This window comes from Monopterus albus, unplaced genomic scaffold (genome assembly GCF_001952655.1).
Source record: "Monopterus albus unplaced genomic scaffold, M_albus_1.0 scaffold7.1, whole genome shotgun sequence".
Taxonomy (NCBI): domain Eukaryota; kingdom Metazoa; phylum Chordata; class Actinopteri; order Synbranchiformes; family Synbranchidae; genus Monopterus; species Monopterus albus.
In genome coordinates this window covers 1,059,729-1,084,241 of record NW_018127887.1, presented here as the reverse complement: position 1 = coordinate 1,084,241, position 24,513 = coordinate 1,059,729, and the positions used below count along the sequence as shown (strand labels likewise).

At 40.8% G+C, this 24,513-nt stretch overlaps 1 protein-coding gene across 4 annotated transcripts in view; it reads left to right on the top strand.

Moving 5' to 3' along the window:
- tspan18b (tetraspanin 18b) overlaps window positions 1-15,394 on the top strand; it is a 29,852-nt gene extending 14,458 nt beyond the window's left edge. For 2 of the 4 annotated variants that reach the window (XM_020585431.1, XM_020585425.1), the window contains exons 2-9: window positions 1,956-2,039; window positions 9,525-9,620; window positions 10,723-10,917; window positions 11,193-11,267; window positions 12,123-12,221; window positions 12,459-12,635; window positions 13,293-13,376; window positions 14,730-15,394. In XM_020585431.1, coding sequence (XP_020441087.1) covers window positions 2,037-2,039; window positions 9,525-9,620; window positions 10,723-10,917; window positions 11,193-11,267; window positions 12,123-12,221; window positions 12,459-12,635; window positions 13,293-13,376; window positions 14,730-14,777 — 777 coding nt within the window. In that variant the 5' untranslated portion in view covers window positions 1,956-2,036 and the 3' untranslated portion in view covers window positions 14,778-15,394. Of the gene's footprint in view, window positions 1-1,952; window positions 2,040-9,524; window positions 9,621-10,722; window positions 10,918-11,192; window positions 11,268-12,122; window positions 12,222-12,458; window positions 12,636-13,292; window positions 13,377-14,729 lie in introns of all 4 variants that reach the window. The other 2 variants (XM_020585417.1, XM_020585408.1) reach the window with 1 other exon arrangement.
- Window positions 15,395-24,513: the final 9,119 nt, after the last annotated feature.

Genomic DNA, 24,513 nt, shown 5'->3' with positions numbered 1-24,513 from the left:
ACACTGCTTGACCATCCGACACGAACTCCTGTTGGATCACCTCTAATACCTGCTATCTTTATTGAACTGTGAGCTATAACTACAATTTATAGTTTGCTCCAGTCTTACACACAGGTTAGGTGTTGGCGATGCAGTAATAGTGCCCAAAATATCAGCAGAGGCTAATCAATTAGTGGCGGCCTTGATGTTTAAATTGTCCCTATCTCATGAGCTTAAATGTCAATGGCTAGTTGGCGAGAGAGATTTGTTTTAAAGGAAAGCCACCGAGTGGGTGCAGATGAAACCTTTTCTCTCGTGTTGAATTGTTCCCCGTATCGTTGGGCCCTCAGTGATAGCATGGCCTTTTTAGTTTCCCCTGAGGGTTCGTCCTATTGTTGTCCTTTCTCAGCCGTCTGCGCTGATCTCTCCTCTTACCCCCATAACCGATTCAATGAGGCTCTGCGATTCTATTGGTGCTCCACTTTCCCATGAAAGGGTTTCCATGGAAACCAAAAAATAATGCAGACCCTCAATACTATTACTCTCCACCAGCTAATAGCTTTCTAAACTGCAGTTCAGGAGAGACTACCTCTGCAACAGGCTTCAGGAAAAATTGTGGCCACTCTGTTGCTCAGTACTACATCCCATACATAATGATGACAATGATGAATAGACTGAAACAAAATGAAAAGAGATTGCAGTGTTGTATTGCTTGGGGAAACATTTGCTGAGCCACATGGTGAATATTTATTTTAAAATGACTCTTTCAATGAACTGCATATCCCCTGGCTCCCCCATGCGTGTCTAGCCACCATGGGGCTGTTACTGATTCCCTGAGCATGTACTTTGTAGTGTCTGAGTTTAAAGCTCTGTGATAAGAGACTGTATCATTCCAGTGCATCTCCCCACTTCTCACATTTGTCAGTTTTTTTCACTCAGGCTGGTATTGCCTTTTCCAGATGTTATCAGGGCCCTGTATTCTGTATGGGGGATGGTGCATGGCTGCTGCTGTCAGCTGGGTTCTGTGTCCTGATGAATCTGAAGTCTGCTGGCAATATGGTATGTTGACGGGGTGATGTGGCTATCTCTTCCAACCAGCATACTCCTGGGGTATTCTCCACCCCCATTCAGAATGTGAATACCCTGTATTTCACCATCTAACATGGCAAGAGTTGCATGCTGTTCTGGCAGCTTTTGCCATAGCTTATGCAGTACCAGTGCTTTGAAACCGGCTCCAAACTATTGTCTGTCAAAACTACCACTGACAGTTTTTGCACATCAAAGCTGGAATACCAGCAGTTTAATTGGCTCTTGTTGCCATATCATTATTTTCAGCTGGGAGACACTTGTGGCAAAGCAGTTTAGAAACAGGGAAAAAGTTTAAGGCATTCATGCTCATTAGATACACTTGGCTGGAGGCGTACCGTACACTGACAGTTAAGGCCAGCGATGTGTGGTAGGAAAGCAAAGTATTCTACTTTCTCTGAATAATGCATGAGTTCAGATGCTCCTCAAGGTCATGTCAGAAGCAGTATGAGGAGGCTGTGGTGTGTCGGGTCTTCTAATAAAGGATAATTAACTGATTGAGTAGATACGCACATTCTAATGGCTCAAGGCAGATATTAAAATTTTACCTGCCCAGGACACGGGACTGGACTGCTACTGTTCTTTTTTTATATTGCCTTCCAGCTGAGAAGTGAAATGTTTGCACAGAAAAATAAACTCTGTTGCTGATTTAGATTAGCTCACTGTTGGGAGTGAGTGCTTCATACATAATAAATGCAAACTCGATCATTTTAAGTGTCCTAGAATTTTATTTTCAGTGCTTTTCAAGCTCCTAGTCTTGTTCCGCTTAAATGAATTGCACATACCTAGACAAATGTGTTTTTCTTCCTCCTTGCTGGTGCCTCGCTGTGTATCTGTTTCATTAGCTCAGTCGTGACCTCTGTTTCTTCTCTTGTTCTCCTGTCCAGCAGCCCATGAAAACAGGAGAAGAGAGAAAACCAAGAGAAGTCATCAGCTTCATCTGAACAAAGACGACGGACAAGCAGATACACATGGTATGGTTGTATTTTATCTACAAATCAATCACATGTCTTAAAAACACGTTTAACTTCAGTGGATAGTCTTGTGTCAAACATATTTCTGCCCTTAGCTTTCCCTAAGCATCTGTAGTGTGGGGGTGTTGCCATAAATGATTTCCACCAAATGCAAAAGTGATTTCCCTCCAGCAGATGTGTTGAATCAGCAAGAGAAACAGCAGAGAGTGCTTGTTGACAGACTCTTTTCAGTAAGATGCTGACAGCACGGTGCAAAACCATTGTTACCGTCAACAGGCGGCACAGTGCTGGTGAGAGCCGGCGTGAGAGGCTAAGCATGTGAACAAGCAGACAAACACTTTTGTCCTTTTACCATAACAACAGCCCTGCTCTGGTCTTTGTTAGCCTCTGATTTGCATTGGCATTTGTAATATTAGTATTCCAGGCACAGCTGAGTAGCAGACATGTATGGATTGAAAGGTTAAAGGGGAGTTTAGACCCAGACACATCAGCTGTGATCAGTCATAGCACATAAAAGCAGCCAGCCAGACAAAAACAGGTGTGTGTTACATGTTCAAGTGACATGTAAGATTATAAGCAGATTCTTGAGCCATTTTCTATTATGTAAATATGATCTTTAAGAATAATTCTGGTTTATAATAACTTAAGGTCTCTATTTTAACTAACCCTTAGCTATTAAATAAAAAAGGCATGCCTTTCATGGCTATCAGAAACTCCTCTCAATAAAATGCATAATCGATTCGAAGCCAAGTCAAGTCATGTGACCAAGTCCCACATCTCTTAGACATTAGATAATCATGCTGGTTTGAAGCAAAGTTTAACAAACTTAGTTAGAGGAGAAAAGACAGGCAACATATGAAAATTCTCACCCAACATTTTAGTTGTGTCTGATTTGTATATGCTTGTTGCCTCATTATATGAAATTGAGGAACCAATACTGTACTCCCAGATGCAATCACTTTTTATCAGTGCTCTTATAATCACTGAGCCTGAAAGTTCGTTCTTGACCTGGGAAACAGTAATAACAAACTCCATCAGCTGAATAAGACTGTAAACAAGGCTCAAGTTGTAATCAACTAAAATTAAAGGAGAGCTTTTTAAGTTTTGTGGTAAATTGTTTAAGCGGTCATAATCTCGACCAAGTGCTCCAGAATCACACAGAGTTACATTATTAAGCACAAACTGTACAGTACAAGTTGCTTCTGTTGCAGCAAATTACAACTTCTGATAAAAGAATCACATATTTTTGACACTGTTCATGCAAAGGCATTCACACAGTTGTGGTTTATTTCTGCTATGTTTATGCTACTTGCAGTGGGGCCTTTAATATATGTGGCTCCCATGCAAACACAAGCATTCACATGCTTTTTCCTCAAGGCTTTGTTTTGATGATTGCGTTTGAAACCCCAGCCCTGTAACAGAACTTAGGTTACGCCGTTGCTTTGGCTGATTTGTTTTTCCTTTTGTCGAACTTTAGCTGAGTGTATTAAGGTTGACACGTGTGTGTGCTGCAGGAAGGTATCAGGATAGAACAGCTTTTCAGTTTGCTACATGGGAACTAGCTGCAGTCAAACTAACATATGGCCTTGCAACTCAGTGTGAGTGATTGCTCATTAGACAAATGGCTGGCCAAGCTGTCCTCCTGTCGTAAAGTGCTCGGCTCTGCTCTCTTTTGTTTTTTAAGAGGAACTAGTGCTAAATGGAAATGCCAAACACTGCTCTGCAGACAAAGGCCACTCTCACCTCATATCCGGGTTGCCGTGGAGACCAGGGTCCTTATTGGAGGGCTGGCAAGACTCCAACATGTGCTAAAAACAACCCCAATGGATTTCACTAAATTGTGTATTTGAGCCATAAGAAAGTGACAGTTCTGATTGTTTGTTTCATATTTCAGATCTTTGTAAGGATTTGTTGTTGTATGAGCACTTTCATGATTGATTTGGTGTGTATTGTGTTGTTCCTGTCATGTTTACTCACCTAAGTGTCCTTTTGTGTTTACTCCCCTGAGGCTGAAAGTATTGTCTTTCCATAAATCTCTCACTGTTTACTTCTGCTGAGTCCATCTGTCAACTCTCTTTATATGGAGAATTAACAAAGACAGCAACCTCAACTTGAACAATATTTAAAATGCTGTCTGGAGAGAGCATCTTCAACATTTTGCCTCTTGCCTGACAAACACTAGTGAAAGCGGAGGTGGTGAGATTATTGATTGGATTTTTCAAACTTTTCGTCAAGCAAAGAGTTGGTATCGATTGCTGATCCTCATGACTCTGACATAACAAGACTATTTTTAATTGATTGCATGAGCTTGTACAAAACCTCATCAAAGAAAGAGTAAGGCAAGAAGGCAGAAGATTAGGGAAATAATTCTCTGTGTTGTCATCCCTGTAATTATTGGGCATTTTGTTTTGGATTGAGCTCATTTTGGTGGGAAACGCCAACAGCAGTGTGTCATCCTTCAGCATTCCTCATGGGAAAAGCCCGAGCTAAGCTAAGTCCTAACAGGCAGTAGTGAAGATGTGTCTGTGTGTTCATTGTGTGGCGCTACCACATGCCCGCAGACAACCAGCGGAGTAAGAGCTGTAACTTCAGGATCGACCGTGTGCCTGGGTCTGGTATTGATCCAGCAGCGCACAGCCAGTTTGTATCTTCATTCAGCCAGATAAAGGTGCCGGCACAATTAAGTGAGAATCTGTGCTTTGAGAGAGTGAGGATCTCACGCGCACACACAATAGCGTCCAAGAGAAGCCAAAAAAAATCTCAACTGAATCACGTCCTCTGCTGGAGTTAACCCCTGCTGATCTGTCCTATCTAGAGAGCTGGATAATCGATTTCACTGTAGGAGTATGAGCAGCTGTTACTATGAACCAACAGCTGGAAATGTGCCCAGTTGGGATGTCAAGAATGTGGCCTGGAGTGCTGTTGACAACACATGGCCATTGTGTTTCAGCATTTGTTTATTCTAGAAGTCTTCTCCAGTTAATAAGCCTGTTGTTCAGGAGTGTGTCAGCTGCCTGGTCAGAGGACTCCTGCCCTTGGGGATCCACACAATCTCATTTACAAACTGAACGGGTCAGGAGAGTGCCACTCACATCCTTAGATAATAACTGCTTTAAATTCACAGCACACATGTTGGAACAATGGACTAAAATTATAAAATGGCTTTGAAAGTCAGAGCAAAATCATGAGAGACTTTTTTTGTGGTGAAATAGCAATGACCTAAATGTGCAGAGCCTGATAATGTTCACCAAACCTTTATGTGTACAGAGAAAGCCTGCCCGAGGGTAGATTATTTGTGTATCTACCTGAGCATCAAGGCAACAAGCCTACTGGTTTCCCAAGCTTCCCAGCAAGGTTTTTATGCTCTGTTCTGTGTGAGCTACACCCACACATGCTGTGAGCTGGGTTGCTTTTGAGCTACTTTTGTACACTTTCCTTGTTGTCTGTATGCCCTCTAAAGCAGCCTACAGTGTTATAGCTGCCTAGCATTCACCACACTTCAAAGCTCCTCAGTGTGACAGCACAGCCCAGGGCTCATTCTCTCCTAATTGGAGGTTCATTAAGGGACATTGTGTGCCTCAGGGGAGCTCTGCTCGCTGCCAGAGAATCCTGTCTTTATTCAGATTTTGGGATGTTTACTTGCTGCAGCTGATTTAGGAAGTCAGGGGGAAATTTGAAAATGGGTTTTTAATTGAGATAAAGGGTTGTGTGGCTTGTGTGCAGCCCCTTAGTGTCATTGTCAGAGGGTATTAGCACACTCTGGAGGGAGCTTTAGAGTGGCATACAGTAGATGGAAAAACAAACCCGCTCCAGCTGCCTTAGGGAACCAGAGGACAATTTGTGCCGTCCCCAGGGTTCAGTTCCAGGTGATCATTTAGAGGGTCAATGACATTTAAAGGGGTCAAGCTCCAATCCTTATAATCTCATCCGGTTTTCAGCATTAATGATTATTTGTTGTGCAAGCTCATGCTCAAGATGAAGTCAAGTGGCTGGTTATTAGGGCGGCGAAGGGTGGTGACTGCTCGACAAGGAGCAGACACAGTGTCTTTGTCATGCTGATCCATTTGTCCAGTGTGGTGGCTGTAGTGGAACAGAGAAATGTGGGCTCACTTCATTAATTGTGCTGAAATTGTCAAGTTCAAAGAAAACCACCCAAGAGTGTGCTGTTTATATACTTTGCCCTCTCATTGTTGGTCTCTGTCTTCCTTATCTTTTAATTACAGTGAGTTGACATGGCCGTCACAGTTGATTGTGCTGCCATCAGCCAAACAGCCCTTTGGTTTTCTGAGTTAAGTATTAAAAACCCTGTAGCAATGTTTCAGAATTCCCTATACTGGGAAGAATGTAGGTCAGATGGGTTTGCCCTCATTACATTGCTCTGGCTTTTGTTGGTCTTGTGGAGCTGATTTGGGATCAGTTGTCATTAATCCACTATCAAACTCGACCAAGCCGGGCTCCAAAACCCAAGCTGGCTGTGGATCCATCTTCACCAAATGTAAACAGTGGGATCTTATGGCTATGAGGTGTTTCATTGCCGCCCACCAGCGGCCAGGGTCTGTCAAAGGTTTCTTCCATTAAAGGGAGTTTTTCCTCCCCACTGTCGCCGAGTGCTTGCTCAAGGGGGATTTGTTGGGTTTTTCTTCTATAATATTAATAATAATAGTAAGGTCTAGACCTTACTATGTAGAGTGCCCTGAGACAACTTTTGTTGTGATTTGGCGCTGTACAAATAAAACTGAATTGAATTAAGTCAGTAGTGGGAGAGTCTGGAAACATAGATGTAGTCGGCTTTCACTGAGTATCTCAGGGCAAACTGCTACTTACAGTAGATTGTTGGATTGAGGACATACAGTATTTCCACCTAGCACATGTTTTGTTTGCAAAGATAGCAGTGTAGTAGTCCTTGCTGATATGTTTGTCATGTTTGTTTATACTGGCTGCTTTTGGGTTAGTCTGTACAAACACAACACCACACTGCTAGCTTACCAAGGCAGCAAACCTAATTTGTCAAGGTTGTGTCTTGGCTGCAACTTTTGGAGTGTCAGCCATATTCACCTTGTGTACATAATGTACCCTGCAGAATATTCATAGAGACTTAATGGCCCGATTTGGCTGGGCTGTGATTGATGAGGCCATGAGATCCCATGAGAATCATGGGAAAGACCAAGTGTTTACTATGCACTTTCTCCAGGGTCTTCATTGCAGCATGATTTATACTATGCTGAGTTGCACCATAGGCTTGTTTTATGGAGCCTCGCTAGGCACATATAGTCTACTTCATTCTTAAGCATCCAGTGCATTTTAATGCATAAAAGAAAACTGACTCCAGATCTAGCACTTAGTTTGAACCTGAGACCACAGGGGTGAAGCTGGAACCAAAATCAGGCAGCGCTGAGAGTTTTTCCAGCCGACTCCTTCTTCACCTTCCTCCTTCTCCTTACTCTTACTCTTCCTCTCGTACTTCAATAAATGCAGTTTGCACTCTTTATATGGGCCCAGGACTCGGAGAGCAGGAGGGTGAAAAAAGGTCCTTTCTGATGCTTTTCTGTAGAGTGTAATGAATGCAAATCTCAGTCAAGACCTCCTGTGCCCTCATTATGCCTTTCAGTGGGTCTTTGTGAAGGGAAGGGTTAATTAAAACCCATCTAGGCAATAAGGCTGTTGCTTGCTCTCAGAGCACTACTAAGAGTGTTATCAGTGCCTAAACATATTGTTATGATTTAGAGGAGGTGTTTAACCATAGCTCTAAATCAATTTCCCTGGGTCATGGGAGGAAAGAAGGAGACAGAAAAATAATAAGCCCTCAGGCTGGTGAGAGGAGGAAATGTGCTCATACTGTGTTAACTCGCTCCCACAGCCGACAAAGACTGCCTTCACATTTAGTGTTCAGTTTCATTGCCATCAGCAGATTGCACAAACCTACAGTGAGAGAAAAAACTTTGGAGTTTAACAGCAGAATAAAAAAACAAACCAGTGCAATCACACTATGATAATGAAAATATAACAGACTGGAAAAATATATAGAAAAACTGTTTAAAAAATATTGAAAGCTGTATTTCTGTGTAAGATATGCAATGACCCGTTGGTAGTGGTATGGTGAGTTTATGGTTCGTTTCACCTGAAAATGTGAATTTCTGAGTCGATTGGATGTAGTTGGGGTGACAGGGTCAAGGCTGAATCTCATTTGAGTGACAGCAGAACCCCTTCAAAGACGGACAGGAATCAAAGCTGACGTCGATCAGGCTTCACCACTTCTTCAGTGAAGCAGAGCAATCACCGAGAGGAGTGCTCTGACAGCACATCAGGCTGTGAAAAGACTGCCTTAAGATTATGAGATTACATCTGGCAGTTGAGCTGCCAAGTATAGACAAAAGAAGTGAAAAGAAGGTGTTTTACTTCTTAGCTTTTCTGTTTTTTTGGAGCTGGCAGGGTGTAGTTGCCTAGTTGTGTAAACCTACTTACACTTCCTCAGAAAAATCAATTTTTAATCCACTTGTTACCCGGCCTTAGCCCTGGCTATCACTATGGGACAGCAAATTAATAGTCAGACCTATAAAGCAAAGAGTGCTGGTTCATTTCTGCAAAATAATTAATTTTTTTCTTTCCCTGACACTGTAATTATAGCTGCCCCACAGATAGTTTCCACTTCAGTTTTTGCAGAAACACCCCCCCACCCCCCACCGCCCTTAGGTGGATATTATGTTAATTTGAATATTGGTGGATTAAACAAATACTTCAGTCAGTGCTTTGTGGGGTATCAGGTATATACAGTGTAGGTGTACACGGACATGGATACTGAGGCACTTGTGTTATCTCCTGATGCAAGAGAGTCGTTCTTCATTAAGCAGGAGTGCTTCCAGGACAGGCCTTCATTGGAGAAAGTGTGTTTGTGTCAGATAAAGGACTGGCTGATGGAAGCACGGGGCTCCTGCCTCGCATTACATTAAGAAGAAGAAACTCCATAGTAGGGGCCATACGTAGTCAGCTAATGCGTATGGAGCCCGGCTAGTCGGGACTCATATCCCTGAAATGCTCTGAGATAGACAGGCCCTTGAGTTACGCTGAACCCAGGGACCCCATCTGTCCAGAGACAGGCAGTGCTGATAGGGAATCAAGTCATCTGACTGTGAAAGCACATTTTAAAATACAGAACATGTTACAATGTGTGATGAGATGAGTTTTGTCAGGTTAGGTTGATATTATGTAGTCTGGCTTTATAGTTACCTATGGATTGCTGAGAAAATGAAGCTGGTAAAGTGCGCCTGAGGAGCTAACACAAGGATCTTCTGCTGAAATTGGACCAAACAAACTGACAGGCCTATGTGTGTTTTGTATGTTTGACTGGCAGAACTCATTAAAAATGTGAGCAAGTTTTTGCAGAGTATTATTTTCTCTGAGTGCCTGTCTAGCTTGCAGCAGAATGAGAATACTGAAGACATTTGGCAGGATTCATCAAGTGGCACACTTTATGTTGTTTTTTCTCAGGGGCAGGGAGAGGCTTCAGCACAAGGGACAACCATGGAGGGGGATTGTCTCAGCTGCATCAAGTACCTCATGTTTGTCTTCAATTTCTTCATCTTTGTAAGTATTTTTCATCTCTCTTTTAAAGACACGTAATCTTGCGATCTCTGAAGTTAGTGTCGGTCTAACGACAGCATATGGGCTTCTGGCTGCCCCCCGCCCAACTGACTAATGGAGCCACATTTGCATTTCATTAGACAGAGGCAATCTTGATTCTATCAAATTCTCCTCTGATTAGATTTCAGTGTGCTGACACACATCTGAGGCACACTGTGCCATGTGGAGTTTATGACTGGCACCTGAGTTTATCAGTCTTGATCAGACAATCAAGGGTAATCTTGTTAGTCTGAGCCAGTAAAGGGGAAGGCGGGTGGATTGGAATAAGAAGGTTTGTCTCCTGGTTCCCTGCTTTATTAAGCGCAGCCAAACCATTTAGAGACTGCCGAGGCGTGGTTGTACCAGGCTGGGCTAACAATGCAACCAACAGAGCAAAGAATGAACTTGGCTGTTAGCAATGCTAACGGCCACCGTTTTCCACTGATATTCTTTTGTGTCTTTTTGTGGCCATTCTACCCTCATGTAACATTTTTAAGCCAAATGATCTTTCAAAATGGCTACATCCTCTCCTGATAGCACAACCTCTGCCTCAGAGCTGATGTGGTGTTCATTTGCAGAAACCCAGGTATCTCACTATGACAGGAAGAAGGGGGTGTGGTAAAAGTGCTTAAGGCTCGGATTTCTTCCCCCTGCCTCAATACATTCTTCACTTAATCACATGAGTCACCCCACAGTGTCTGCAGATAAGGCTTTGGTGAAAGGGAGGATGGAGGCTGTAGTGCTATGCATTTCTTTAGCAGGTTGAGGGTGTAGTTGAAGCAGGATAGATACCGTATCTCTACCCCCACCCTCAACAAGATATTATGGCTCTGTAGACATCCAACCTTTTATCCCTTCCTCACCTCTCACTCCAGCCTTTCAGAAATTTGCAGTACCAGCATGTTGCTGGTGGGGGAAAGTACATGTTTATTTTCTGTTGTATGACATCTTGTTGAATGCTTCTTGTGCTCCTGGTGAGCTATCCTCTGAGTTTCCATGAATTTTTAATGTGTAGTCAGTTTCTCTTATGTCTAACTAGTGTTTTCTTTCCTTTTCACTCCATCAGTTAGGAGGCTCTTTTCTCCTGGGAGTGGGAGTGTGGGTGCTAGTGGACCCCACAGGGTTCAGGGAAATTGTAGCAGCCAACCCCCTGCTTTTCACTGGGGTCTACATCATCCTCGGCATGGGAGCCATGCTGTTCCTTCTGGGCTTCCTCGGCTGCTGTGGGGCTATCCGTGAAAACAAGTGTCTGCTCCTCTTTGTGAGTTAACTGACAAATTTAAAATATAGTTCTCTAACTGATCTTGTTTGTGTGCATGTGTGTTGATTATTCTGTTTGTCAGTTTTTAGACTGCCATGCTTGAGACAGAAAATTTTAAAGACAAAACACCCTTTTATTTGCCTTCATGCCTTAAGTCTCATGCAGTTAATGCTGAGCGAAGGTGGCAAAGCCAAGATGTGATATGCACTTTTTTTCTAACACACATCCGCCTTGTCCTGCTCACTTTTTGCTTTTTTTTTTTTGTTTCATTGTAGTTCTTCATGTTCATTCTCCTCATCTTCCTAGCCGAGCTGGCTGCTGCCATCCTGGCCTTCATATTCCGGGAGCATGTAAGTTGCCTCAGTATTTACTCCACCATTAATCGCCGGTGTTCAGTAGGTCTGGCTACTAAAATGTAATCCTGAAAAGTGTCATAGCTTTTGTCAGTCAGATTTATTTGTCTTTTTTGTAAAACTGGAAATTAAAAAAAAAGGATTGAAAAATTGATGCAAAAGACAGGGTTCCCATGTGTCCTGGAAAACCTAGACAACCTGGAAGTTTTAAAAACCAGTTTTCCAGTCATGGAAAAGTCATGGAAACTGAAATAAATTGTACGATGTCCTGGAAAAACACTTCATCATCCTGGAAAATTAATTTTCCCATTGTTGTATTTTTCTTTTACTGAGAGCAAACTGTCAGATCTCAGTAGGAGCTGGCAGCTGAAATTATAGGGCAGTGTGTGAGATAAACTTAGAATGGGATATCATTATCCGCAATGCCCATTGCCAATAAACTTACACAGATTCATTTTGAAATTATAGGAAAAAAAAGATGCTTCTTGAGTGTTGCTGTGTTTATTTTTGCCTTTTTGTTGTTAGGGTCAAGTCAGAATGCTTTTTTTTAGTTATGCTAAACTCTACAGAGTCAGGTTTTTCTTCTTTCACCCTAACCTGTGAGGTAAAAGAGTCTGTGGAGAGAGAGAGAGACTAGGAAAGCTGCAGAAAATAAAGCTCACACATTTATTGTAGGACACTAACAGTCATAAAGTCAGGGACTGAACATCTGCATGTGTGTTGAGCGCGACAGTCATCAATAATCAGTTGATCATAAAGCACCTAAGGGCTAGTTATAAAGTATCATCATAGATTGATACATACTGACTTTGTGGTGACACTAATGTGTGTTCCTTCTGCCTGTTGCTTCAGCTGACCAGAGAGTACTTCACCAAGGAGCTGAAGAGACATTATCAGGGCTACAACAACACTGATGTCTTCACCTCCACATGGAATGCCATCATGACTACAGTAAGGCCATGGCACACATGCAAAAGTGCTTACATACTGTAGCTTTTAGCAACTCATTGCTGTGGAAACAAAAAGATTAGCAGCCTGGCGTCAGCAGGCTGTGTTTCATGGACAACATCTTAGACATTTAAGTCAATATTCATGCTGAATTGACGCACACACACAGTGGGTCCACTGCCCAATTAGGCACTCAGCAGTAAGGGCTTGTTCTCATATTCTCTCCTCTCCTCCCTTCAGTTTGACTGCTGTGGGGTGAACAGCCCAGAGGATTTTAAGGACAGCCTGTTCAGGCTGATCAACCAAAATCATGTGGTGCCAGAAGCCTGCTGCCAGCGTGCCAGTCAGACCGGGGAGCTGGTCTATATCAGCCAGGAGCAGTGCTTATTGGGCAATATGATGTTCCGCAATAACAAGGTAACTTATGACATCTACTGTGTCAAACTCTCTCCTTCCTTCCAAGCCACCTCCAGATTTAATTAGAGCAGGAAACAGTTCAGGGGTGACATGCAGGGACTAGCTCACTCCTCCATGGCTGATTAGTGCTTTTCCATGTGTTGGTTGCCATGAGAGACCATGTTACTATGTGCTATAGTGTGCAAACACTAGTGTATGTACTGTATGCATTTAAACCTCTGTGTGTGTGTGTGTGTGTGTACATAGGTAAACTAGATCTTTTGTGGAGCACGTTTGTGTGTAAGAAATAGAAGATAATAAGTATATGAATTTCTTACAGTTACACAGCCACATGCCTGTTTTATGTGTGTTTAAAGAAAGCCTTGCAGTGAAATGTAATTACAGTGAAAGCTGATAGGACATGATTTTAGTACTCTCTCCACCTGTTGTTTTTCAAGCCACTAGAACAATGCAGGATATCCACAATGCTTGTCTCTGTTCATTCACACAAAGAATCCTCATTAAAAGGTAGTGAGGCTGGAGGCCCCTCTCCCACTTTTCAGCCTGGCCTTTGTTCACTGTGTTAAAGCTGCGATGCTACTTTAATTGCCTCAGTAATTGTGAAAGTTTATAGCCTATTGATTCTCCGCTGAGCATTATGTCTCTGTGCGTCCACAGGGCTGTTACTCGGCAGTAGTCGACTCCTTTGAACTGTACATCTATGTGGCTGGAGCGCTGGCCATTGTGGTGTTGACCATTGAGGTAGGAAGGTTTTTCATCTTAGTCAAATCATCACATATGCAGCATTTTTCACTTCTCCTGTTGTGTGGATATTCATTTCAGAAATGGGGAATTCTGCATTAAGCTGAATATATCAGCCTGAGCATGTGTGTTGTTGGAAAGCTCTTTGTAAGGCAAGTTCTCCATCTAGTGGTGAAACACTATTACAGGAACAAAATGTGACAGAGCTGCCTTATCCTTTAATTATTTTTTTAACTGTTGGTTGAATGTATCTCTCTAAACTGGGTTCTCTTTTCAAAATGCTTCATGCAGGTCTGTTTACTGACATACAACTCAGCAGGGAAGTTAGTCTCACATCCACAGTACTCTCTCCTGAATAACATTTGTATTTACGTATGTGCATAAAGTCAGATTTCATTATCTGCAATTGAATTTCTTTACTGCATGGATTATGCTATTTTACAGAAATGAATTAGTTATAATGTATTAGGGTCTATTTTCTAATATAATTTTGTTATTACAATACAGAACAAACATGCATATATTCACTATACATACATTTAGATACAGTATGAGGTAGTGAACCCTGTCTTCTGCATTTGGCCACAAATTATCTTATCATAGAAGACGTCCAAGATATAAATGAGGGATTCAGTGCTATTTGGACCAATTAATGGCTTATACATTGCAATTTGTTTTAGATGTATATGTAGCACAATGCAGCAAATTGCAGTCTAATTTACAGTAATTATTTTTTACAATATAGTGAAAAATAAATTTATGAATTTTGAAATATGTGGTCATTGAATGTATCTTGTGTGAATGTAATGAAAAGTTATTCGCAGTTAAAGAATAAGGTGGGTCATTTTTTATATTAATAGTATTTTCAGCTGTCTCCATACACAGACTAAAGTCAGCATTGAATTGCCTCTATTCAGGTCTCATGTCTGTCACTGTGTCAGTGTCAGTCCTGGACTGGCTTCCTCGTCTGTGCCATAGGCCTCCGTTGTTGTTCAAAAATGATTAAAACATCAGTGAAACATGCCGCTGCAATGGGTGAGATATTTCTCCATTAGCAGAGCCCAGACCTGAGCATGGGGAGCCATTGGAATATAGACAAAGCTGAGCTCTCACGCAATTCATTGTCCATTTTAGTCTGTCTATGGAGATTGCTGAAAATACCATTAATATAGAAAATGACCAGACTTATCCTTGAAGTTCATATTGACTGTTGTGTCAGAACTTTTAAAAACTCAGTATTGAGAAATGCATGTAGCCAATTGTGAGTGCAAGTAGTAGGTTTTTTCTGTCGTACGTCTGTAAAAGCAGTTAATTTTTCTGTGTGCTAATGAATTGTTTTCTTCCTTTCCTCAGCTCTTTGCCATGGTCTTTGCAATGTGTCTCTTCAGGGGAATCCAGTAGAGCTGCTCCATCTTTGAACTTCTTTTTTAACAGAAGGGAATTCAGGAGATAAGAACAAAATGGACAATTGTAAATGTGTTGATCTCTTTTTCTAATGACCAATTGGTAGAATAACAAACTTTCATACTCTTGTACTTCACAGCTGGACTTTTGAGGTACTGGGTGGCAAAAAAATACATACACACATAAACCTTAGAGAAAGTGGAAGATCAGTGACAAAACTGTAAAAAAAAAAAAAAAAAAAATTAAAAAACTGTTTAAAATGGAAACTATTTTGTGGACCAGGTCTAGAACAGACTGGGCGTAAAGTGGACCGGGCATGAGGACCAGATGAAGCCTGAGCAGAAGGCACTGCACTGACTTTTTGATGAAGAATATTTATATTAAGTAAAGTTGGCTTAACTGTTAAAAAAGTGTTTTATGTACATATTGACTGTTAACCTTTTCCCTTTCATGGTGTATACTGTAACACACTCCCTCCACATGCCTTTTACAGCCACTCCTCTTTAATGCTGTATTATATAAGCGCTCTCTGTGTGTGTGTGAGTGTGTGTTCATACTGGATGCTCTTTTTAAATGCATATGAACTAACTTGTGAGCAGTGGGCTTATGGCTTTTCATGACCCTTCCCAAGCTTGAAAACCAGCTTCAGATTTTTTTTTTTTCCCGTATGGTGATGTTTATTGCAGTTAGTGATTATATGTGGTTTTAGGTGGATAAATGTATGTGTATGCATTTGTATTAGATTCTTGAACAGGCAGTGACATAAATTGCATTCTAAATGATTGTCCTTGTGTTTTTCTTAAACTCATATAGGAAGAACTTTTATGGTGTGTTATGCCATTAATCTCCATAAGTACTGTAAGTATCAAAGCACAATTTGTGTGTCCAGCTTGCTCAACTTCATTTTTGTTAGATATTTACTATACAGGCAGTTTTTTCAGTTTAACAAGAGAGAAAACAGGCTTGTTTGCTCTTCTGAAAAACTGGTATTTTTACAACACGCCTCATGACAAAATCAATTTTTAAATTAAACCGCTAAACCAAAATCATGGTCAGAAAATAACTGTTAATTTTCTGCTTGGGTGACTGGCCCCTCTCACTATTAGATCATTCTTCTTCGCAGCAACATTTTGGCATTTGAAATATTGAATATCGATGGTTTTATTTACTGACGGACCAAAGAGAAAAATGTGGCCAGAGTCCACATTCAGCTCCTAGTGATACTGTGGTAATGAAATTTATTTAACCTCAGAGCATTAGTATTGATTTCTTTTTTCTTTTTTTTATTGCAGGAAAATGGTGGTAAGAAAAAATGGTAGAGTAAGAATAGTACACTGAATAATAAGATTTGATATAGTTTCACAAATGCCTGTGGAATGCAGCTGATGGGACACAGATAATGCAAAGAAATTAACAATTTAATACAGCAGTTAAGACATTTTAACAGGTGAATAAAGACGGGGAGAGAGATAAATATGGGTTTGTAGTCTAATAACTATTCTTATTTTCATCACAACACTGGCACAGTAGTAGCACTCAGCTTTTGTCAGCTGGTCCCTGGTGACACCTTTCTAACAGATTGTTATAATACTTTTAGCTCAGAAATACTCTGGGGATGAAATGCGAGTGTTCTTTGAAATTATTTAGATTTTATTTTTGAGCGGTTTAAAGTGATTCTGGCCAACAGCTACCTTTAGCCACTAGGGGGCAGAAAAATACCACAGCAAAATGGCCACTCTTATCCTAATATAAAATACAGAATGTTTAGTCAACGTTCTAGCTTCTACGATATTTGGAAACAGCTGCTTATATTCACTTCCAGTGGACATGGAGCAACACAAGCCACATGTTAGCTACCTTTTTGTGTGTATAGCAGGTGACTAGTGGAATGGAAACACTGCTATGGGAAAGCCTGGAGCAGGTGTTTTACAAATAACTGGTTTTTATTATTATCTGTCACACACACACACATTACACAATTTTGAGAGCAACACCATCTTTTAAAAAACTCTATGGATGACTCTAACATAACACAATAATGTAGCTAACGTGATTTTTGAGGCAGATACTGGTTCCAACTCTGTTATTTTGGTCTTAAGGGAACATATTGTTTGCACATATCAAGAAGATCCTTGTTTGGTTTGATTCAGACTGAAGTTTCTGGCAGACTAGAGTGTAGATGAAAATATGATGAGAATCTCTTACACTTTCTCTTACAACAAAGACAAAGTCATTTAAGACCAAAATTATTTAACTATAGGCATGACAGTGTAAAGTACTTAAATAAAATGTAGACATGTCCTGTGTTAATTTTATAATAAAGTATTATATGGTAGTGCTTAATAAATTAAAAAAACACAGGCTGTCTTTTGCACTATAACAATGTTAATCACAAAGTAGACTCTTCAATAATTATATTGTTCGGGATCTTATTTTTATGTCTGCCGTTCATTCCTATTTTTAAATGTGGACAGTTTTTAAAATAGTAAAAATAAAGCTTTATAAAAGTAAAGCCTTCTAAACAGGAATATGGGATTACGGTTTTTCCTACCTGGCATATTTACACACATTTTTAGGGAGTGTATGAACACTTACTAAGCTCAAGGGGAACCAAACAACAGCCAACTGATTGCTCATAGTTTCCTTGCCTCATATACTGGAGCTCATTACAGTCAACACAGATAACAAGAGAAATAATTTATGTGCTATGTATCCTGTGAGCAAACAAGGAGGGTCTTTACCAAACTGAATCATAAATAATGTATATAAACTTTCAGCAGCTTTAGAAGTTTCTTTTCTCTGGCTCTTATTAATTTGCACTGTAGGTGTTTACTCAGGATAAAAAAACCCATAACATTCTTGTAACTTTCTTGTTGTAATATTAGCCTTATCATATAGTGCAGATATAACACAACCGTGCAATACCACACCTCAGCAATGATTGAATTAACCACATGAGGGCAGTAGAAACCTTACTGCTACTCTATCTGCTCACAAATGTTTTTACAAGAAGGGACCTTTGTATTTGAGACAGACGTAAACATGAGGAACTCAATAAGTGTTTATTGATCATAGTTTTATATGCAGGTGATGTGTTTTTCAGCATTTAAAAATGCAATGCATTTGCATTTTCATAGAATGAAAGATGAGAAATTAGTGCAGCTGCTTTCTACGCAAATATAACATAACATCTGCATACATATATTACATGGTTCCCTTTTATTGACTCTGTAAACATTAGCTCCAATGTACTGACTCTCAAGAGGGCTGGAATTTTCATCCTACAAACTTCAAGTGTTGACTGAAGCAAATTTGACATGACTGTAAGTCCAGACCCTCAAATTAAAACAGTGTGTCTTTGGTATTTTAGGTACATTTTGTGTTTGACCTGCTGATCAGAAAGTAAGCACCAGTAGCAGTCAGTGTGTCAGTGCCACCATCCTCCGCCTACGCTTACCTTCACATTTGAAGCATCTACATTGGTTCAGGTCAGGATTTCAGTGAGTATTTAACAGCTGCTAAGTGTTACTGCTGGTCAACATGAGCAGCTCCAGATCCTGCTGGGTTACTCTTTCCAGCATGCTCATGTCACATGACATTCGAGCAATATTAACGTTTGAGGTGCACCCTCCCGGTGATATCATAGCGAACAGTATACTGTAATATTGCTGCTATTGCATCTACCTCTGAGATGACAAAGCTTCAATCAAATTTGAGATGAAATTGAAAGCAGCTGAGAGTCAAAATATAGAAAAGTCAGCCTGATCTATGTACTGTTCAGTGTTTTGTGTTGACATATATTTGGCTGAAGAATACAAAAAGTGGAGGATTTGTTCTGCTTTGAATTTATGACATGAACTGACAATTTGTGGTAAAAGGACTTTTAGAGTGTCTCTGATGATTGTTGCCACCAGAGCATACTGTACTTACTAAAACTTTTAGATCCCCTCTATAGTAACGATTGACAGGAGAACAAACACAGAAGAATATACATTCAAGAAGTTACAGGGTTAGGATTTGTAGTCTTCATGCTGCGGTTATAGGAACTTGAGTAAATGCCTTTATAATAATGTTTGAGTTCACTGCAGTGGAGTGATGTGGTGGTGTGCTCCAGTGTAGTCTTGCACCATTACATGTCTTCTTTTCCTCATAAAAATTCCTCCCAGGAAACAGAGAGAAGGGAGTGAGGCATGAAGGAGAGGTGGGGCTGAGGTGCCCCGTGTTCAGTTTGTTTTAGGCCCCTGTTTGAAGAGGAAATTTTCATTGCTTGATGATTTATGAGTGGTCAGCCTCCCATGGGGAATAGAGAGTCATTTTTCCTGTATGTGATAACCCACCTTCTAACATAAAATGTACATTTTTCCATTGTGTTGTGTTTATTTGGTGTGAAAGGTGTTAGGTCCGGTGGGGACTTACAGGGCCTGGAGAAGGCCTGAGGCCCACTTTACAGAAACCATACTGGGGCCAGATGATTCACATCTGCTGTGATGAGACCGCAGAACCCATTGTAACAATTTGGGAATCAAGAAAATACACTTAACAACACAGTTTGATATGCAGGACATGCAGTAAGCCAAACAATGCTGTAACAGACGAGTCTTGTTGTTGTCCTACAAAATCAGTGGCCTTGGACTCAGTGAAGAAGGCTTTGTGGCACAATGTGGTGCCCATGGCCCATCATGAAACAGGAAGTGAGCTGTAAGGACCAGGAAAGCAGCCTGTAGCGACGGGTTTTCCCAGGCCCAGCATCACCACTGTCTTGAGAGACCTCTTGTGCTCCGTGACTCACTCGTGGAGCATGTGTTTTCAGTCCACAGGACTTGATTTGAGCTAATGACTACAAATAGATGGCCTGAGCTATCCCGTGTGAGAAGACCATGAAGTACTCAATGATTATAAAGGAGAACAGTAATGTTTAGCAGTCAGTTGGTGTGGTAGTGATTGTACGAGGCTAATTCATTTATCTCTGTTTTGTTTTTACTGTCACTGTTCGTTCTGTGTTTTTGCGTTGCTGAGTTTCCTCACAGCTTGAGACTAATGCAGCACCTAGCTCCTCATTGCACACTAGATTTTCTCATCCTGTGGCCTTCACTGTCGAGTCGTCATCTCTCCCTGTCAGTCAGGCCAGGTGGCCCAGTGCACAAGTCCACAAGAGGTCAGCTGTTGTGTACATCTTACCTTTGAACTTTGCAGCAGGGGGGCTTCCTGTGCAAATGCACTGAACAAGGCTGAACTTGAGTGTACAATAAATCAGAAGGATGCTTCACCGGCTCCGTATTCACAAGATTCATAAGTGGAAGCATACTGCCGAGGGGAGAGACAAGATGCTGCTCTGAGGGAATTCAAAACACACACTGATAACAAATTGAAGGGTGTTAGGAGGGAATCAGCAGACAGGCTGCAGGTTTCAGTACGTCGGCTCTTAAAGCGTAAAGGGCTGCACACAAAGGAATTAACTAGAGGGATCAACAGGGTGAGTTGTTTCATTGCTACAACCTTCTGGCTGACTGAAGCATGGTTCATACTATTAATGTTCTACCATATATGGCTTGAAAGTACACAAAGAAAACTGCTTTTATCAATGTATCCAATATACATGCTTCTGAGAATGGTATGCTTGTTACGTTAACAATGCTGCTTCTCTACAATAATACATGGGTGTGTATTTAACCCACTAACCCAACCTTAGATCATTCACCTCTTTTAGCCTGCACCCATGTATCAGTACCACTTTTAAATCGTTTCCCTCTCTGTTTATGTTACCATGTCAAAAAGCCACACTAGACATTTTCACATGCTAATAAATTGGGGTTTTATTAGCGAGAGCCAGTGAAAGATGTGAGTCGTCTTCAGGCTGTCTCCACGGTAACAGACCACTGAGATGCATGTCGGACAACTGACAGACCATCGGCTGTTTGGTGGCCACTGAGAAAATAGAGAAGAGGCTGGAGATTAACCACAGATTAACAAAGCAAGCTGATACCTTCTCAGGGTTGTCATATCTTTTTGCACCGTGACCAGTTTTTATATTGCCAACTTAACTTTTCCTGCTCTGTGCTCCATTGTGATCACTTATAAAATAAAAAGATACAGAAAAGACTACTCAGCACACCTACTTAAGTTCACAGTAGGTATTATTTTCTTGAGATGTGACAGGGAGTGATGAGGAAAAATGTAGAGACAGGCTGCTAAATTTGAGGTAATAGTCTACAATAGCTAATAAAATCATATAATTATTTTTTTTTACTTGCACGTGAGCAGTCTAATAAGAGCACCCATAAGCTTTAATTAGATGTAATCTGAAAATTTGAAAAGAAACCCAGCAGATGTCCTCCACAGTTTGATCATCAAAGCATATTACACTGATCTCACTGACAAAATTGAGTTGTAAGTTGATAGGGGGTCCCTGACCCTGAGCCAGGGAAGTGAGGTACCTATGATCCATTGGCAGTAAACACCCTCTCTGATCTCATCCCTGAGTCAAGTCCTCCTCCTACACTTACTTCCTATTACAGACACAATGTCCTGTCAGATTCTATGAAGCATAGTCATGGTTTGCTTTTGTTATAAAATGTGAATACACTGTCCAAGCAGGTATGGCTTTGATAATATTTTTATCAAATGCAGCACCTGCCTGTTTCTTCTTCATGTTGTTTTGTTATTTTCTTCTTTTCTTGATTGTTAAATCTCACTAAAATCAGTTGTCACCAGTTTTAGATCAGTGGATGTTTAGGATTGCTTTTGCCATGTGACATATAAAGTACCGAATGAGGAATTGGCCCATTTGTCATATCAGCAGGGCCCTAATGTAGCAGGGTGAACTTTGACGAGCCCTAATGGTCTTCATGGTCTCTTAACACTTTAGTCTTCTATTATGAGTGTCAGTGGAGCCTGGTTGGAGCAGAGTGACCCATTAGGTTTAATGAGAGCTGTTCAGGGCACAGTGGGCTACTCTTCTTCCTCTCTACTTGTGTTTATTTATCTCATCTACCCGCAGAGGCGAGGGGACAGGTCTTTGAGTAGTGCTCCATTTTGTTATGTGGGTTTCTGAGTTTATCATTTCTGTGACCACCCAACTGTCTGCTTTAGTATGATGGCCTCAATTGGGTCATGATTGGTGCTTAAAATATTTATATTGCACAGAATATTGCATGTAGGTGGCATAATATATTTTTTCTTAATGCTAACAAATACCAAAAAAGATGAAACCCACTCTTATTCCAAGCCCACTATAGATTATTCCTCTATATGGTAGACCAAAAACTATTAAAGACACATCAGTGAGCCATGGTGATGTTTCAGCTGACGTGTTCATTTGTTATGACGAACATGGGCATTGTGGTTTATTTTGAGTAGCTCCCAGACTGTCCTGCTGCTCTAAATACCTGCTGTGCCCCAAATCTGCAGCTTAAATAGTCTTCAACAAACACACAATTTACTGCCCAGCTGTTTTAGGAAATTATTTTAACTTCTTAAAAATGAATGTAGGTGTTTGTGACCTGTTTGTAAATATTTGAGTCTTCGGTGAGAACCAGTCGACTTGGGGTTGAGAGTCACAGACATGCTAGAGAAGTTAGGAAGCATTGATGGGTTCTGTCTTTGCACAGGATGTGAAGATAAAAAGAAAAGTAGATAATAGTACAGTAAAACTTTGGAATGTTCTGAAGAGTCCTCTGTAAGTTAGGTTTATTGTTATGACCACTCTGAAAGGGCAATTGTATGATGGTATTTCATGTACAGGCCTGCACGAAAGTAGGTCCTCTTCTACCCTTCCATTGCAATCCTACTGGTGCTCTCCAGTTCCTCAAGTTCCTGAGCTGGAGGCTCCGGGTGACAGTGGGCTTCTCTTGAGTTCTCATGCGATCAGAGTGTTCCAGTCAAACTCTTGCACAACAGTACAAAAGTTGGCAATGGTTGCTGGGAGTGGGCAGAGATGGTAGAGCTCCAACATTCTTTGCAGGGCAAAGACCACAGCGATGGCAAGATGTGAATTGGCTCAGGTTATCTTTTTTTCCTGGCTATGCCTTCATGTCTCTGGCGTGAGTTCTCCTAAGTGGTTGTGTCTTTTATGGATGATATTTAGCACAAAGTTCGAAATAAAGGCTGGATTGATTACAGACATAGTTTTTGTTCTGTAGGACAGTTTTTTGATGCACTTATGAAAATATTTTTCTGAAGACTGTTTTGTTGCACGATTGAGCTTGTCTTGCAAAAACTAAGAACATCTGTGGGAAATGATGTTGCATACTGAATTGCATGACAGCTTTCTCTCACCCCAGCCATAGTTCTGCTGTTGGCCAGAGACCACCTGGAGGTATTTAAGGCCCATTTCGGCTATAATGCTCTGCTCAGGGCCTAAGGGCTCAGGAAGAGTATCATCCCATCTGGAAGCTGCTGATGCGAGAAAAAGAATGGGATCACATATCATCCACCTTCAAACCACACACGTTCATCTACAGTCAGTGATACTTTAAATATTTGTATAGTTTGCCAGTTAATTTTGATTATATTAAGCCCTTTATGTCATTTCCTCTTAGTGTATGAGTATCTGTGTACATTTTGGCCTCATTTTGTTGGTTAGCAGTTCAAAGGTATAGACTGCATAAGCATAAACTTTATTTCCAAGTATCAAAAATACAAGTAAACACATGTAAAGTTTGTCTGTCACTATTTGGACCATGCAAAGCTTAAAAGTCAGTATTTTTAAGCAAAGGATCTTTAAGACACTGAAAACCAAAATGTAGTTTAAAATAAAGTCTGTGCTGCATAACATCATTAGTGCTCCTGTTTCTTGCAAGCATTTTGATCCGAGGTTATAAGAGGCGTTTGACCTGCCTGGTAGACCCAGGAGGTAGCAGAGAAAGAGTGCGACAAAGAACGAAGCAAAACCAGGGTTAACATCAGTTTGGCATGTCGGCGATGGAGAGCATTAAAATCATCCAAAGGACTAAAGTTTGACGTAGATATCTGTCTCTCTTCCCCCTGAGCGTGTGCAGCTAGCTAACGTGTATATGTGGCACCATTAGCATGCTAACGTTAGCTTTTCAGTTTTTCTACCTTTGTATTTAATTATTCTGGTTGTAATTTGGAGTCATTCCAATTGACTGTACAATTAGCAAAAAAAAAAACAGCACATTTTCCTGGGTTAGCAAATGAAGTAATTTAGCTTATTTTTGCTCGGTTTTGGTCCAGTTTGTGTTGGACACAGAACTGCAGCCCATGTAGCATTTTAGTGAGAAGTTGTTAAATTCACGCCATCAGCAGGACCAGAAAAGAGGGGAGTTAACATTCAAAGCGTAAGATGAAATCTCTCTTGTTTCACATATAACTCACGGTTTTGTGTGCCAGGTTTGTAACATTGCACATGATGTGATAATGGCCTGAACATTAGTACTGTATCAATATTACTGGGCAGGAAACATAATTTGCTTGTGTTACTGTAGATACATCATCTGCAAACAATGTTAGACATACCTATGCATGTTGCTGAAATGTAAACCTCTTTATTTAACATTGTGTTGCTGCAATGCCCCCGAAAACCATGGGCTCTATAGTCGGTATATATTAGTTTTGGGGCCAGTTATTACTGCCAAGCTACCTGACTGCCACAGCTATCTCCAGCTGTGACCACAGCTGTTTTAAAGAAGAAACTATCTGCCACTCATTCAACCATTGAAGATTCATTCATTTATTTATTGCATTTATTGACTTCAAAAACACCATCACAGAAACA